This window comes from Antrostomus carolinensis, unplaced genomic scaffold (assembly GCF_000700745.2).
Source record: "Antrostomus carolinensis isolate BGI_N321 unplaced genomic scaffold, ASM70074v2 scaffold50531, whole genome shotgun sequence".
Classification (NCBI taxonomy): Eukaryota; Metazoa; Chordata; class Aves; order Caprimulgiformes; family Caprimulgidae; genus Antrostomus; species Antrostomus carolinensis.
In genome coordinates this window covers 2986-20579 of record NW_010295861.1, presented here as the reverse complement: position 1 = coordinate 20579, position 17594 = coordinate 2986, and the positions used below count along the sequence as shown (strand labels likewise).

The 17594-nt window shown below is 44.2% G+C and overlaps 1 protein-coding gene across 1 annotated transcript in view; it reads left to right on the top strand.

Annotated features, from left to right (window-relative positions):
- KAT14 (lysine acetyltransferase 14) overlaps positions 1-17277 on the top strand; it is a 19950-nt gene extending 2673 nt beyond the window's left edge. The window contains exons 2-10 of the mRNA XM_010178090.1: positions 492-610; positions 2661-2782; positions 5306-5487; positions 6015-6434; positions 7404-7975; positions 8508-8644; positions 9159-9334; positions 12541-12731; positions 15408-17277. Coding sequence (XP_010176392.1) covers positions 492-610; positions 2661-2782; positions 5306-5487; positions 6015-6434; positions 7404-7975; positions 8508-8644; positions 9159-9334; positions 12541-12731; positions 15408-15581 — 2093 coding nt within the window. The 3' untranslated portion in view covers positions 15582-17277. The remainder of the gene's footprint in view (positions 1-491; positions 611-2660; positions 2783-5305; positions 5488-6014; positions 6435-7403; positions 7976-8507; positions 8645-9158; positions 9335-12540; positions 12732-15407) is intronic.
- Positions 17278-17594: the final 317 nt, after the last annotated feature.

Sequence of the window (17594 nt, the reverse complement as noted above, 5' to 3'; positions counted from 1 at the left end):
GGAAAGAGAGCTGTAAAGACATGTAGCAGTGAGTGGAAAGATGCCATGGAAGAGAAAGCTCATAGATTTTGACAGCCTTTGCAGCAGCATACCTTGTTTTTTACAGGTCAGCTTTTTTAGTAGAGTGGTAAAACTGTTATTTATTGAAGTATAACGTATGCTGGGGAAGGAAGAAGGAATGAGAAATGCAGTGGAAAAGAGGAAATCCTTGGCTTTGTACCTGCATTCAGATGTTGAGTAGAACGCCCCTTTTTTATACCTGTGCTTTTCAGTTGGTCACTGCTGGCTGCTGCAGCTGTGAAATGAATCTGTGCCTTCCATCTTCCATCGCAGCGACTTCTGATGCCTCCTGGGAACTCTGGGTGTCTGGGCTCTGGGAAAAAAGGCAAAGAGTACTTTTCTACTTGATGTTTTAGTGAATCCAAATCTCATTTGCTGCATTTTTTTCCTATAAAAGGACCAAGAAATGGATTTTTGCCTGTTCATTTTAGGTCAACTGAGAGAACAGCTCAGCTACCTCAAAGGAGATAACTTTTTCAGATTTACTTGCTCTGACTGCTCAGAAGATGGGAAGGAGCAGTTTGAACGGCTGAGATTAACGTGGCAACAAGTAAGTGGCAGCAGAACAACCACAGGACTTTCTAAAATTGTTTGTGTATGTGCTACCTGGAAAAGGAGGATCAGGGTATAGGTAACAAAGAAACATGTGGATGAACTTCAGAAATTAATTAGCTAAGGGTTGCCTGTTTATTAGAACTTGGGCATTTGGCAGGTAAATTGAAAGATAATGATACAAACCACGTTCCTTTTTTTTTTCTAATTTTTTTTCCCTTATGTTGCTCATTAATTCATGGCTTCAGGCAGGTTTGATAAAGCAAAATGAATGCAATTTGGCTGCTGGGCATGTACAGTTTTTGTGTGTATGAGCAAATGTAAAAACTAGTGAGGTGGCAACATACAAACAGAAAGCTTGCCAGCTCCCTGAACGCAAAGCTCCAGCATGGCTGCTTACTGACCAGCAATAGCCCTTGCTGGAATTTGCTATTTTATAATGCAAATCAAAATAATTTGCATTATACAGCAACCACCATATGGGCAGACTGATGCACATCACCTTGCTGTAAGCAGGGCGCTGGAGGGACAGGCAGGCAGTGCTGGCTGCCTCTGCCTAAAATGAATTTGACCAAGCAGTAGCTGCTACTCAGCATCAGGTGTTTCTACATGCTGAGCATTGGGCAGTATGTGTGAGACATCAGTTTGCATCCTTTGGGACAGTAGTGGTGTGCTGTCTCATAATAGATCAGTTAAGATGTGAGTTGTAACTCCTACAGTGCTTTTTCACGGTGCCCAGTGCAGGGCTGTGCTGGGGAAAAGGTTTGTGTAGCAGTCCTTGCTAGCAGACTGGCAGAGTTTCAGCAAGTAACAGATCTGGAGAGCAGAGGCTGCTAGCATTACCCCAGGTCTCTTCAGAATGGCAAGGAGAAAGACAAAATCTAAACAAGTGAGGAAGAAAGTTGGCTAGTGAAGAGACTAACTCCCTAGGCTTATCCGAAGTAGGAAAAATTGAGACATCGATTTCTGGATTTTTTTCAGAGTGTGTGGCCTCAGCAGATCCTTACCTTTAGCCAGTTGAAAAGAGAATTGTTTCTGAAGTCCTGAGACACTGTCCCACCTGACTTAAAAAACCCCACAAAATCCTAGATAAATGGTTATCAAACTAAGAGGGGTTGTGAGTCAGAAAGGGGTCACAGGGGACATTGAGCCTGTCTGCGTTTCCTTGTTTTGGCATCTTCAGCAATGCATTCCAGAAGGTTACAGCCCACTGCGAGGAGACCCATCTCCCTATTAAAAATACATTTCAAACTTCTCTGACAGTGAAGAATAAGTCCCTGTTGGAAGTGGTATCCAACCGAGGCTGTGTGATTGCTGAAAAATGGTCCCAGCCCAGCTGTATAACTTCAGTTGTGTTCAAATGAATTGGGTAAATGTAATTAACAGTTGGTCACCTAGGATTTACTTTCAAAGAGGTGTGATATTTTTCAAACCTGCCCTTCAGTTTAGGCATGTAATAGGTCAGACTGGATTTGTTTGTGAAGCATGTAAATGAGCTGTAAAAGTGTCGTCTTTAATGAAGATCATCTGGAGACAAACTTAATTCTTGCTTACCCAGAACAATTAGTAGATATAATGTAATTTTACAGAGAGTTTTCAGTCTGTTCAGTTTGAAATGTTATAGTAAGTATCTAGAAATACCATTGTCACTATGTTTCTGATGGATTAGATAGTGGGATTACTTGTGGCCATTTTTTTTATAAGACTTTTTCCCTACGTCCACACTACATTCAGATCGCAATGGTGATATAATTCATTTATACAACTGCTGTAAAAGCTTGTATCTCAGCATAAACCTGCATAACTGGGCAGCTTGTTATTCCCCTGGGATGATGAAATCTCTGGGAGAATGTGCATCTAACAATAGAAAGACGAGAAGGGGCAGCATGAAAGCAGGAAGAAGATGAATTGCAGAAGTTGCCTATGAGATGTTGCAAAAATAAGATATTTATGAGGGAGCAAAGATGGGGGGGGGAGTGCAGCTGTGGGGGGTAGTTCAGCAGATGAAACAGGAAAGATTCACTTGTATTGAACATTTTCTGTTCCAGGTTGTCATGCTGGCGATGTACAATTTGTCTCTGGAAGGAACAGGCCGTCAGGGATACTTCAGATGGAAAGAAGATATTTGTGCTTTTATTGAGAAACACTGGACTTTCTTATTAGGGAACAGGTAAAGATGTGGTGTTTCCCTGAAGGTCTGGTTGGTGAGCCAAAGGAATTGAAACCTGTTATACAGATGGACAAGAATCCTGGTTAATTTGGTGATGTCTCATTTGAGCTTCACTAGTGAGAAAATTGGAAGACTTAATATTAAGAAATTGAACGTAGGCATGAGGGGTACTCTTGAAAAATAATAACCATTTCCTAGCAGGAAAAAACAACCCCAAGAATGTCACAGAAAAGCAATGTAAATGCATATATTGTGGGTTATTTCTTATCTTCCTGGAGGTAGCGTATGAACCTGCAAAACCTTTTGAGTATTTCTAAATAGACATAATGGATGGGCTAATCCTGATGTCACTGGGCTTTAAAGAAAAAAAAAAAGAGGTCCAATGAAGTACCATGTTACTTGGCTGTAAAGCTTGTGTGGACCCAATTCTCCAAAAAGGAAAATTGTGCCTTGTTTCTTAGCTTGTTTTGCATCTTAATAAAATAGCTGTTACATAGCAGGCATGACAAAGCACTGAAATGTTTTTCAGTGTGTGTAAAGGAAGGAGCTGTCAGGGTAAGAACCCTTCTTGTGCAGGGCAGCCTTCGCAGCCTGATGAGTTGTGTGCTGTATAGGCGAACAGCACGCTTTTTCTGAGCGCGCTGAAGCTGTCAAACCCAAGTCTCACTGTTAATGCACGTGCTAGGGAGACAGGAAAGGAACTCAGCAAGCCTCTGAAGTTGTAGATTTGATTGACTTCACAGCTTCTTTTCTTCCCCAGGGATTTCTCTGTTGTAAGATCTGGCCTTTCTCCCTAACGGGCTTTGCTTTCATTGCTTGTCTGTGCCTCCTTGCTCTGCTCTCAGAAATGTTCCTATTTGTCCAGTCTGGAAACCACGAGGACCCTGACAGGAAGGCAGCTGGTGGCCCATTGTCCTTCACTCTGGGAGCCATCACCTCCCAGGGTTTGCTGCCGTCTTTTGAGACCTGCCCTGGAAACAGGGCACTCCTTGTTCTGATTAACTTCAGATGAAGTGATTACTGGCCTCAGATGTAGTCTCCCCACTTGCCTGGACAAGCCACTGATGGAGCAGGGACAGCTGAACTATAAGTTCAAGGCGTGCCATGCTTTACTTCCTTGGCATATTAAAAGTACAGCTTATCCAGACTTACTATTAGCACTCCAAACTCTGATCTGGGGCACTCAAGTTTAATCCCCCACATTTGAGGGTCAGTATCCCAAGGTGTGTAATTGCAACACTCAGACAGCAGCTAATAGCTGCTCTGCCAAGCCTAGCCCAAGTACTGAAGTTTTTGCCAGTGGAGGTGTGCAAAGGCAAGAAGGAATGCCAAGATCCTGTGCAAATAAGGGTTTAGACACTACACCATGAACCTGAGTCTCCAATATCCAAGGGAGCACCTCAGTTACTGGCTACAGAAGCAGTTTTTTAATATTTCTTCTCACCTTCTTTCTCCCTAAGTGACATTTTAATTAGCTCTGTGACCAGTTCTTAGAGGAACAGAAAGTGCTTAGATGCCCAGCAGAGTACACTGCCCTGCAGAGTGAGAGGCTTAAATGCAGCTCCCTGCCTTCAAGTGGCCAAAAATGTGCTTCAAAAATATCTCAGTGAGTATGGCTGGCTGGTATGTTGACGAGTAGGGATCCTCTTCCCCATGCTGCAGAAAAGGTTTTATGGCAGAAAACACCAAGCAGAGATAGCACTCGATTACATCCCATAAGCATACATACTCTGTTACCTTGCTGCTTCCTGCAGTTCAGTTGTCCTCGATGATTTATTTCTCAGAGCCCTAACTCTGCTTCTCTGCAGTGCCTGACAAGGCTGCAGCTGTGGAGGGCAGAGTGGTCAGATCCCAACCCTCTTTGTGAATTCTGTCCTACAGCTCTGGGAGCGTGCTTTGCTAAATGAAATCTCAAAGTAGTCAAGGCAGGCATTTAAATTAAGTTTGTCTTTCCTTCTGTGTGAAGTAACACCTTTATCACTACCTTTCCCTTGCCTCTCCCATCCTGTACACCCAGCATCCTGTTTGCCCTCTTCAGTAATGGAACATGGCTCTGCAACATCAGGTCAACACAGCTATCACTAGGATCCTGTTCCCGTTCTTGTGTCATCAAATTGTTAACGAAGGTGTCAGCGTCAGCATTTGAAGGCTGGGGGTTCCAGTGGCAGGGCAGACCTCTCTCCTCTGTGGGCTCGGTGTATGGCGGCTCATTGACAAAGGAAAAATTGTGTCTTGCCGTGCTGCATTTGCGTGGTGTTTGTGGAGGATGTGTGCGCAGCGCGTTGTGCATCAGAGCCCACCAGTACGTTGTAGCTTGCACTTTGGAGTGGTTCTCTGTTTGAGAAGAAATTAATTAATCTTTCCCTTCTTTGAGGATGGGGGCGTAGGGAGCATGTTATCCCACAGCACCAGAGCCAGTGGCAGAAGCACTGCCCTTTCCACCTTGGCGGAGGGAAGAGGCTTCAGGATCCCCACAGCTGGCAAGTGGGGACCTAACACTTGTTTTCCTCTCTCCCACCATAGGAAAAAGACTTCAACATGGTGGAGCACAGTCGCTGGTTGTCTCTCTGTGGGGAGCCCCTTGTTTTTTCGCTCAGGGGCACAAGAATTTGGAGAACCAGGATGGTGGAAACTGGTTCATAATAAACCCCCAACAATGAAACCTGAAGGAGAGAAGCTGTCTGCATCCGCACTAAAGGCAAAAGGTAACTCCTTCCCCAGTGGTGTGTAGGTTCCTAGCTGGGCCAGAGCTGACAGAGCGGAAAGACATGAGAACAGTTTACTTAAAATCATGTGTTTGTGTGCATGGACAGTTTCTTAGTTTTGCTGTAATGATTGACTTAAGAGGACTATGGTGCAGATACTGTAGTATGAGAAATCTGTTGTATTTTATTACCTTTTTGCTTTGTGCTAACTGATTTTGAGGTTTGTGCAGGGTTTTTTTTAGCTGAAATCTACAATTTCTCTGCTTCTTGTTACCTTGGGGAGGTTTTTTTTTTAATTTTTGTCACTGGATGCAAATTTCCTTCTGCGTGGAGGAGCAAGATTGGGGCTTTAATGAAGCTTTAGTTGTGCATTGGCTTTATGGTAGATGTCCTGTAGTGAATTTCTTGTATATTTTGAAAATACATCTTTTAAGATTTGTAGTCAATGTGTTCTTCTGACTATATAGTATGTATCCAGTGACTGCAGGAGCTCAGTAGCTGTTAGAATAAACAAATTACTTCTTTAGCAGCTTCAAAGCCACCTCTGGATCCCATCATTACTGTGGAAGGACTCAGGAAGCGGGTAAGCCGCAACCCAGTCGAATCGGCCATGGAGTTGAAGGAGAAGAGATCCCGTACTCAGGAAGCCAAGGATATTCGGAGAGCCCAGAAGGAGGCAGCCGGCTTTCTGGACCGGAGTACTTCCTCCACTCCCGTTAAATTCACCAGTCGAGGCCGTCGTCCTGATATCGTCCTTGAGAAAGGAGAAGTGATTGATTTCTCCTCCCTGAGCTCTTCAGATCGCACTCCTCTGACAAGCCCTTCTCCTTCCCCGTCTCTGGACTTCTCTGCTCCTGGCACTCCAGCCTCACATTCAGCTACTCCCAGCCTTCTCTCAGAAGCAGATCTCATCCCAGATGTCATGCCACCACAGGCTCTGTTTCATGGTAAGAGGTGCCATGGTTTTTGTTTAATAATAAGCCACATGTAGTAATCAAGGAGGGTGCTAAAAAAAAAGAAACTTCCAATGAGCTGCAGGATATTTTCAGGAAAAGATGGAAAGTAACTGCTAAAATTCTGTTTGTCTTAGTTGCATGTAAATCTTGATCAGTTTTCCATAGTTGTATTGCCAGCTTCTGAGGCCAGAAGGAACCATCATTATCATTTTCTGAGGGATCCTGAATAAACAGTGAGTATAAGATTTCACTTAGCAACTGTTGCGCTACTCAGTGTAAGCAATTCACTGCAACACAGATTACACTGTTAGATAGCAACTCTAATTTTGTCTCAAATGTTTTTTAAATGGGAGAAATTTTATTCTCATGGTAATGTTCCAGCAGTTTTATAAGTTTGAACATCCCGATTAACAGATGCTACATTTTGGTCAGGTTGCCAAACAGTGATGCAGGCTGAATGCTGTTAGTTCCTTAAGGAGCCAGACCTCAGTCTAACCAGGAAAGTAGAGAATAAAGCACATCTTGATGGAAGGAAGGATAGTCAGTTTCTGTAGAGGGACAAACCGTGTGCTTCTCTAGGTCCTAATTTTTCCCTCAGATTAAAGAGAACTTCTCCAGGGTATGCTAGCTGAAGATATAGCTCACCAGCTTGATCATTTGATCCCCAGTCTTCAGGAATTTTCAACAGTTTAACATTTGTCAAAGAGTATGAGCTTGCAGTTCAGGAGTGCTATGTTTTCAGATGCCAAACTGCAGGAAGATTGATTCTGTGTCCTGAAATTGGACTCCTTTTGGTGTCTCCTGTCCAAAATCAGGAGGTCCAGAAGTATATAGAAAATAGAGTGTGTTGGGTAAACCTACATTATGTCTCCTTAGCAGAAAAGTCCTGTGACCACCCTTTTTGAAATGGGGCTTTGATGTTTACATTTTTTTCCTGGATTATTTTGATCTGTTGAACAGATGATGAAGAGTTGGAAGGGGATGGAGTCATAGACCCAGGAATAGAGTATGTGCCCCCTCCCAGTGGGACAGCCAGTGCTGGCACTGTGATAGCAAGTAGAAAAAAAGTGAAGACAGCCGAGCAGATCAAGCAAGAGGTGGAGAGTGAAGAAGAAAAAACAGAAAGGATGGAAGGTGACAGTGAAGATCCTGAGGAGTCAAATGCATCGCTGCAGGTGAGGGGGCGAGACAAGAGGAAGCCACAGCTGGAGAAGGATGCTAAACCCAGAGTTCCCAAGCATACCTCTGTTAGTATCTATGAGGAAAAGCTGCTGCTGAAGAGACTGGAAGCCTGTCCCAATGCCGTAAGCATGACCCCAGAAGCCCGGAGACTGAGGCGCAAGCTGATAGTCAGGCAGGCCAAGAGGGAAAGAGGACTGCCGCTGTTTGACTTGGACCAGGTTGTGAACGCTGCACTGCTCTTGGTTGATGGGATTTATGGAGCCAAAGAAGGAAGTGTTTCTAGGTCCCCAGTAGGGCAAGCAACATACAGAACTACTAGCCAGGACTTCAGGATCTTGGACAGGTACCAGGTGAGTGTTTTCAAATCTAAGTGAGCTTTTGGCACTGGTTCTTCTAGAGCCTTTGTTGCAGACAGCAGTGTCACCTTGAGGTTATCTGACTCCCAAAGTGAAAAGGATTATGTGAACAAGACTCATTTTGACTTGGGGCTGTGTTCCCACCAATGCTTTCACAAACCCCTTTCTTCTTGGGACATGCTCGTACAGCATAGCTGTCCGTCAGCGTCAGCACCACAAATGTCTGTGTGTTTGTACTCCAGCCCTGCCCAAACACTGATGGTGGGGGCCTGGAAGTACCCAAAGAGGCGGTTGCTCTTTCATGCTAGGTAAGAGGGAGATCACTTGCAGCGCTTTTCTGAGTGATGTGTGCGGGTCATAGGTTTGGGTGCTAAATCTGAGTCCTCTGAGGTGGGACCGTCACGCTGTGGGTCCAGTCCATCCTGTCGCATTGAAAGGCCCTTATTCTTCCTCTGTTGATACAATTTACCTGTGTTAAATCATTGACTAATCTTCCTGAAGTGTTTTGCATTTTTTGTGCCTATAGACAGTGCTGCCGGCCATGAAGGGATATCGACAGCAGACAACGAAGTTTCTGTACCGACTGGTAGGCTCAGAAGACCTGCTGACAGATCACAGTATTGTCAGTCCTTACACATCCCGTGTCCTGAAACCTTACATCAGGTACAGCTGATCAGAGGTAGAATTTGCTCTTGGCTTGTGAACTGACAGCCCATGGAGAGGACACCTTTCCTGGGCGGTGCTCCTCACTCATCCTTGAAGTACAACCCCATATACTGTGGTAACCCTGAAAGGATAGTGTTCATTTAGTTAAGTAGTTAAACTGGCTCTGCATTGGGAAGGGGAATCTCCAAGAGAGGGCCGGGCAGAGAGGGAATCACCGCAGTCATTCAATGCAAGTTGCACCTGCTCTTGGGTCAGAACCATGATTTCTTTGCTCCTGCTGTAAGGAGATGCTGGCTGGCTTGGGGTGCTGTGGATCCGGGAAGTGTCCTGGCCTCTGACACAAGGGTGTTTTTGCTGAGCTGGGTGCTGCCGTCCTACATGAATGGAAGGCTGTTCTTTTGTTCCAAGTTGAGCATGTCAGAAAATATTTCATGGGCAGTACCCATTCAGCTGCAGTGGCAGTTATTGTTGCTCACTCACCTTTTGTGTTTGCTTTTCATGTTATTGGCAGGCGCGATTATGAGACAAAGCCCCCAAAACTCAGGCTGCTGGCAGAAATCCGGGCGTATCCACACAGGAATGATCTCAACTGGAAGGCTGAGCCAGAAGCACCCGTTGATTACTGCTACGTTCGCCCTAATCACATCCCCACTATAAACTCCATGTGCCATGAATTCTTCTGGCCTGGTAAGATTCCTTCAGTCTTTGGTTTTCTAAGAAGGAAGTGGTTTTGTTCAAAAAAAAAAATTCTTGGGCTAAATTTTTCTTCAGTTGGTGTCTGGCTTGGTTCTTAGAAAACCATTATCTGATGTCATAGGAATGCAGTTGAGATGGAGACATGGATTTGGTGTCTTTGTCTTTTGAGATGATTTGAACTGGGCAATTAGGCCCTAATTAGCACGGCACTTAAAGAAATAGGTTGTTTTGGGTAACACCATTGATGCCAATAGGAGTAGTCAGTTACTAAAATTAAGCATCCAGTGAAACCTCTTCCAGAATCTGGGGTGAATTAAACAGCTTTATACCAGAGATCTACTGCTCATTAGCTTCATAAGAAAGTATCTTCCTAGCAGCTGTAAGCTGGATATGTTGGAGCGAAGTTGGAGAATTGCATGTACAACTGCAAGCTTTACTGTGGTGTCCTTTATTTCTTCAAGCCTCAGTATTTGCAAGGTATGGGGAAACTTGGGTATCGATTTTTGTGTCATTTTTTTAACTGAAAGGCTCTTTGGATCAGCAGCTGCCCTTTGTGGGGGCAGTTATGAGGCTGTAGTCTCTAGTTCTTCTGAAATAATAGTAGTGATGTTCATCTAACTGCATGGATCAGCTTCTGATCAACAAACAACGTGGCAGACTAATTTAGAAAAGCCCAGTACAAACAGTACACACCTTTATTCCAAGTAACTGTTTGCTTCATGTTTTGATTTGCAGATAGTGATTCAACAGGGTTTGTAGTTCAGCAGTGCTCTCATGCTGCAGTCAGGATCAGACCTTTTTGTGCTACTCATTGTCCAAATTGTACAATTCGAGGGGAGATAACATGGCATATCTTCCCTTTCACAAACTCTTTTGGAGCTCATGAGAGACACTTGCAATCCCCACAGAGGCTGAACCTCCTTTGTCATAGTCTCTCCTCTTCTGATAACCCATTTGAAGTTCTGGCCAAGTTGGCTTGCACCTTCATTAAGTTCTTCAGGACTCACCCTGTTTTATTTAACATAAGGAGCGTGGGTGTGTTCCACCCCACTGTGAACTGTTCATCATTAAATCAGAAAGCTGACACTCCCATCGGTTTCCAAACAGGAATCAAAATCTCTTCCATGGTGTAAATTTTTTGAGGCTGGGGTTATACAATTTATTGTACCTTGGTTCTGTTCTAGCAGGAGAGGTAAGTGAGGTGGTGATACTGCAGGATATAAAGCACAGTGTCTTTGTGGACATGAAGGGTTTAGCTTCACAACAGGCTGGTACAGTTGGGGAGGGGGTGGGATATGCAGCTGGAAAAGCATAATTAAGCTAGCACTGTTGTTCAGAGAAACAGCTGTAATTCCACCTAAGTTTAGGCATCAGAAGTGAGTGTGTTTGGGGGATGCTATCATCAGTGTACGACATCTTAGGTGTGCTCAGCTGCCTTCTAATAGCAATGCTCTCATTGATTGAGTTTTTAAGTTTTAGGCACTTCACCGGGTGGGGTGAGCCCAGGCCTTAGTTCTTCCACCTCTCCATATCCTTCTTGTCAGAGCTCTTCTTGTTTCTCACAAGGCAGAAACAAGTTTGCGGGTAGTTACTGCAAATGAGCTGATGTGAAGCAAGATTCCCCCTTGTTGTCTCTCATGGTTATCTTGTGCCTTCATGTCCTAACGGGAAACATCTCCCCAGCAGACAGAGTGGTAAACCATACTGAGCTAAGCATCTTCCTACAGGAATAACTGCGTGCGGAGGGGACGGCACCATTTCACAGACGCCAGCGCGCTCAGGGCGATGTAGCGTTCCTGTACAGACATGCTGCGAGGCACTTCACAGTCAATTGCAGTCTTGAGATAATTAACACGGCTCCCTATTGCCAATCGATTCCTCCCACGTCTTACTCCACCCAGCTTACTGTCGAGCAAGAAAATTATTCATCCACTTATTTGTGCCTGGTGCCTTCTGAAGTCTTGCATCTCATCAAGAGTGATAAACATTACTGGAAAACATACTCTGCTATTTTGTTAGCCCACATTCCAAATATATCTATGATTGCCACTTTGAGGCTGAAACTAACATTTATGGCACAGCTCCGCTATGTCTTGCACCTCATTTAGGGCCTGTCCACACAAATTACCAAGCAGTCTTCTGTGCTGTGAACTGCACTGCTTGGCCCTAACATGCCATGTGGATCCTCTTAGGCTGCAGCAGCAACGTGATTATTAGGCAAGGTAACAAACTCCACTCAGAAGTCACCAGCTTCAGGCATTTCTGTCCAGCCTCTGACTCACAGAAGCACCACTGCCTGAGAGGCTGCTTCATGCCCCAGATTAGAGAATTTGCATGCTAAAAGCAAATGTTTTGATAGCATTGAAAACTGTGATCAGGTTCACTGTGCAGCTCCACAAACAGCTGAGTATGCACAACAGAGGAAGCAGCAGGAGCTCAAGGCCAGGTGGAGAAAAGAGATAGGAACCTCAGGCAAGTCATGCTACCAAAGCTGAAGCTCAGTTTTGTGTCTGCTGTTTCTGGAGAGAGTTTGCAGGAAGAATGGGATGGTCCACCCCGTCTATCAGGCTGATACACTCTAAACTGCCCTCCTTAGCTTACCTGCAGGCAGGTCCTCGGCACTTGCTGACTGGAATAGGAATGGTGTACACCACCCTGGTGCTGGCCCAGCCCAGGTGAAGTGAAGAAGCAAACCCTTATCCATTAATGTTACTGTAGCCCTTAGGGAACCCCGGCAAGGAGCGCAAACTTACTAGGACCCACTCCAGCAAACATTTGCACATGCAAGTATCTTTATCCACATGCACGTGGGTCCTTAGCAGAGTCTGCTGATACAGCTCAGAATACAAACCAAGGAAAGATTAGTTGGGTGCTGATATCACGTGATTTTTAATTGTTTTAAACCATTCTGTTTTAGAGAACTGTGCTTTTTGAGTTTTTGTTTCATCCTTGAGTCATTTGGAAGGAAATAAGCATTGTTAATTTCTCCATGCAAGAATCCCCAGTAGTAAGTGTCTGGTTTTGTCTGCGTGCTTGGTTAAAGCATCCCTCAATCTCGGAGCTTTAAAATAAAGGTGAAAGGAAGGGATCATGTGAGTGTTTCTAAAAGGCCTTAACCCCCTGAATTTCCATGCCAGTGTGACACTTTTCTTTTGGTTTGCAATGTTTTCCACTGCTGTTTCTCTCTTTCTCCGTAGGAATTGATTTGTCAGAATGCCTGCAGTATCCAGACTTCAGCGTTGTTGTCCTTTACAAGAAAGTTATTATTGCCTTTGGCTTTATGGTGCCAGACGTGAAATACAATGAAGCTTACATCTCTTTTCTGTTAGTTCACCCTGAGTGGAGAAGAGCTGGGATTGCAACCTTCATGATTTACCATCTTATCCAGGTAATGAAAAACATCCCATGTCTCTCTCTGCTAAAGAGCTAGCTCTCCCTTCTTCCTTATGTGCACACATGCAAATATTAGAAAGTAAGTAGAGTTGTGTTCTTCCTTTCCATTTTGTTCCCCTTGCCCTTTCTTTACGTACACACCTGTGCAGATTGTCCACTGTCAACAGCCCATGTGAACCTTTATGGTGGGAAATCACTTCAAAAGCAAAAACCAAAATGTATTTAGAAGAATAACCATACTGGAACTAGTGAGGTGCTGTAGACTTTGACTGTCTTGGGATTAACTTTGCATTCTGCAGTAGTCAATAGTTCACATAACAGTAGTACCGTAAATTTGGGGTTTAAAGGAGAAAATGAGATAATAGTGAGGAAGTTCAGTTAGAATCTATTGCAGCTTTCTTGGCTACATCTGGGGGTTCATTCCCTGACCAGAGCTGTTGCATTAAATCACTTACTGATCTTAATCATTCTCTTTCACTTTCTAATAGTCTGGTTCAAATCCAGCTGAGTCGAAGATAAAGAATAAGTGTTTGCAACCTCATTCAAATTTGTTCAAACTAGCTTGTACTGGGCTTTGTTCCACAGGGACGCTTGGGAAAATTAATCTGAGCTAACTAAACGGGTGGTATTAATGTAGTTAAACTTAATTAAATCTCTGAATGAATACTGTTATTCAGGTGGCCTTAATTCCATTCACTTTCTTGAATTGAACTGCAGGAAAGCCAGCTTAATTTTGAGTGAGGATGCAGACAGATGTCCTTTTCAGAGCCCAACTGTGCCTCTTCAGGGCCCCCAGTTTTGCCACTCCCTGGCAGAGCCGCCAATGTGAAACATTTCCTAACTTGTTTTAATCAAGATGAGCTGCACTAGCAAAAACTCACCATTGAAACTCTTTTTCCTCATACTCATTTGGCTGAAGAGAGGTAGGGAGTGCTGGCAGAGCCTTGGGAACAGTGATCTCTTCCTTGGAAAAGCAGTTTCCACTGAGGGCAGCTCTTCTGGGCCACCCGAGGGTAACTCTTCTAACTACACAGCTCTCTGCCAGTGTCCACCTCTCTTTGCTCTACATGTTGACACAGGCCACTAACCAATCTACTTTAAATTCACCCCTTACATTTCCCTAACGTCTTTGTGTAAAGTGTTTAAGTAAATTGCCCTCAACTGTAGTCTGTTGATGTGAGATGTCAACACCTAGTGAGAACAGGCAGGAGTGATGCGCCAAGGTTTGCAGGGATCCAGCAGCTGGACTCATGTCTCTCCAGCTGAGTTGGGATGTGTTGGCAAGTCAGCTGTAGAAAATCATCACAGCTTTTTGTAGGATATATTACAGCCAATTAACCTAATTCTGCTTGCAGGTAGACTAGCATAAAATTATCAGGCTGAGAAGAGCCAGGCAGGTTTGAGGCTGATTAGGCGTGCTAGCAATGACAGATCACCGGTGTATTGTCGGCTCATGTTAGATTTATTTTTCCGTTGCTGAGTATCTGTCAGTGGTAGAAGGCATTTAGTCATCATGGAAGAGAAGAAATAAGGGTTGTGGCCTTCTGTTCCTCAGTCATCAGATTGTACGTGCTACTTCACAGCCTGCTTGGGCTGACACCAGGGTCGGTTCTCTGTAGTTAGAGCCACTTCCATACCTGTTTGGATTAAAGGTAATTCTCTGTCTCTTGGATCAGTGTGCTGAGTTTGGGGATGGACTCTTGGGAACAGCATAATCTAACACAAAATGTGTTGATGCAAATAATGCCTTAATGATGGGTTTGTTTTCAGAAGCTACCCTCTAATGCATCCAGCCCAGAGGACCAAAACGCATCTTCTTTATATCTTATTCCAACTTCCTTTTCCCAAAGATGAATCCAGATTATTTTACTTTTTTTTTTTTTTTTTTAAATCCCTGAGAGAGTTTTCCCTTTGAATAATCTACCATGGAAATTTCCTAAGGGGTGTTACTGTTCCCACTTAGAGTTACAATTCATTCAATATAAATAAAATGCTATTAAAACACTAGATGAAAGCAGAAAAAAAATAGTATATTGGCATCTTTATCAGAGAGCTGCTCATTAGAATAATCTGAGATCTTTAAGGTAACTTCAGCCATGCCATTTGCTGTCTGAACTGAATTCTCTGCCTTCTCAGGAGGCGAGTGCTGTGCCCTGAAGGGTGGGAGAGGAGCTGGGTGGGATAGACAGGAATTCCAGCGTGACAGCCCAGAGGTGCACTGGGGCCGCTCACGCAGTCCCGGAGAGCTCAGCTCTGTTTACTGACGGGGAGGAGTGCGGCGCCTGATCCTCTGGCATGTTTTGTCTTTTCTTCAGGCCATTGTTAATAAGTATTTGAGATCAGTGCTGTACACTGAGATTATTTTTAATTAACAATTACTTAGCAATTGACAATGGAAAGCTGACAAATTATAATCGAAAACCTGCTTTCATTGTCAGGGAGCCCACGTTTCCCAGAAACAAAAGCTCAGAGGAACAGCGGCGTTCCCTTCGCCTTTCAGCTGTTGCTATGTGTGGTAACTTCTGTGTCGAGGCCTGCGATTTTCTCACATTTCCTCAGTAACTTGAATATCTGAACTGATGAATCTCTTCACCTCCGCATTCCCCCAGAGGCTGTCTCATTCTCTAGCTGTGATACTTTTTTTTCTCTCTCCCCCTCCTTCCTTTGGCAGACCTGCATGGGCAAAGACGTAACCCTTCACGTCTCTGCAAGCAACCCTGCTATGCTGCTCTACCAAAAGTTTGGATTTAAGACTGAAGAATACATTTTGGATTTTTATGACAAGTATTATCCCTTGGACAGTAAGGAGTGCAAGCATGCCTTCTTTCTCAGGCTGCGGCGCTGATCTGTCGGACACTGTCTGGGGGTCTGCGAAAAGCCCAGTCTGTCAAGCAAAGAACTACCACAGCCTTCAGCGGAGGACGTTGGCTGCCACGTGAGAGCTGGAATGCACTGATGATGCCTTTATCCCTAGGACTTCGAATGTCAGCAGTGCTATGTTGTGTGCTGAAACTGCAGTCCAAGAGGACTGATTCCTACGCTCCCAGGGGAGAGGCCTGGAAATGCCAACTGGGACACGCTGAAACCACTGGAAGACTGAAATTCTTTATAAGGCGTTTTCCTGTTTCCACTGTTACTTTGGAGAGCCTCATTGACAAGCAAAATAAAAAAAACCCAAACAAAAAAATACTTGTCACTTCAGAGGGCCCCATGGATTTTAAATTTTGAAACCTCTCCAAAAAAAGTCACAGGTTTTTTGTTTCTGTTTTTGTTTATGGGAAATGAACATCTAAACTTAAATCATCCACGGTGTTTCTGTGATTTGATTGTTTTGTTAGGAACCCTGTCTTGAATCCATGAAGGGAAATAAGATAGTGGTGCATCTAGCTGGATGCTAACATTAGGAAAGCTCTATGCATGCCAGAACAGCAATACTGGAACCACATTTTAGGAAAAATGAAGAGCACATGAATTCGTGTGATCCCAAATGCAAGGCTCAGGGGAGATGTCTTTCTTCCACTCCTTCCCTGCTGCCTTCCTTTCCCCTCATTGATCCTGTGCTCAGTGTGAAGTTCTTGTAGTGCGCAGTGTTTTGTGTTCAGGAACAAGATGTCAAGTGGGTTTGTAGCTAGGCAAGGTAGGACACAGCAGCTGCCAAATCAGCTCTTTGAAATCTTACAACCTATTTGCCAGTTGTTGATGCAGATCAGCCCTTTGGGCACACCTCTAACCACAGAGCCAGCCTCGCAGGCTCCAGCATCCACCTCCTCCTGCTACAGACGCTCTGGCTGGAAGAAACCTAGAATAAAAGTCAGTGGTGCTGTTTGAAATCCAGGGTCTGGATTGTAGAAGCAATCTGTTTACAGCTTGGAGAGAAGAGAGAGTAGAAATGGGCCTGTTCCAGTTCTTGAAATCATCTAGGCTGTGATTTCATGGCTCAAAGTACAACTAAAAAGAAGAGCAAAGCACAAATAGAAGTAACCAAGAATGAAAAAAATACAAACCCTAACCAGTTTCTCTGGTAGTGGGTCTGTCCTTTTACACAGTTCAGCAGCTTCTCTCTCTCCCTGATTTTTATTGCAGATGAACAGTAAGCTGGCAGTTTGCTCTGCTGCCTGACCGAAGGTCAGTCCATGCATTTCAACTACGAGTCACATCCACTGTGCTGTTCCTTTCACATCAAGCCCCACAGAGAGCCACACAAGAAGTGTGACTTCTTTGTTCTTAATCCACTGTGTGTACCTGCTGGGTACCTGGATATAGGAGCAGTTGCCTTAATGGAGTCTTCATTTTGGTAACAGCAGAGAGATGGACACAAAGTATGTTTTTATGGAGCCAATGTACATTGTCACCAAAACAAAAACAGTGTTAGTGGGAGGGAAAAAGAACCCATCCAAGCGTTGTGTGCCCAAACATCTGTGCACATTTCTGCCTGCTTTATGACTACGTGAAAATTTTCGATGTTACTGATGTTTGAGTTAGCTGTACTTGGAAGTTCAAAAATATCTGTCTTTATGAGTGGAATTAAAACCCTTCCTTTGGAAAAGCCTACCTGTAGTCATACTGTTTGTTAAGCTGTGTGTCCATCATCTTATTTCACTGAAATCTAGCAAACTCAAGTATGGCCAATAGAAGATGCAAAGTGTGTGTGTGAGCAGTGGAGCAAGGCAAGAAACTCCATACTTCTCTATGGGGCATCCACACACATGCAGGCCCCAGCAAGCTGCTTCCTTGCCAGCCAAAATTAGGAGATAAAAGATAGTCTGAAGAAGAGGACCAGTTCTGTATCATGTTCTTGAAGGTGACCATGAAGATTTTGAGGAGCTTCTTGTTCTGCACTTGCACCTCTGTGGCTTTG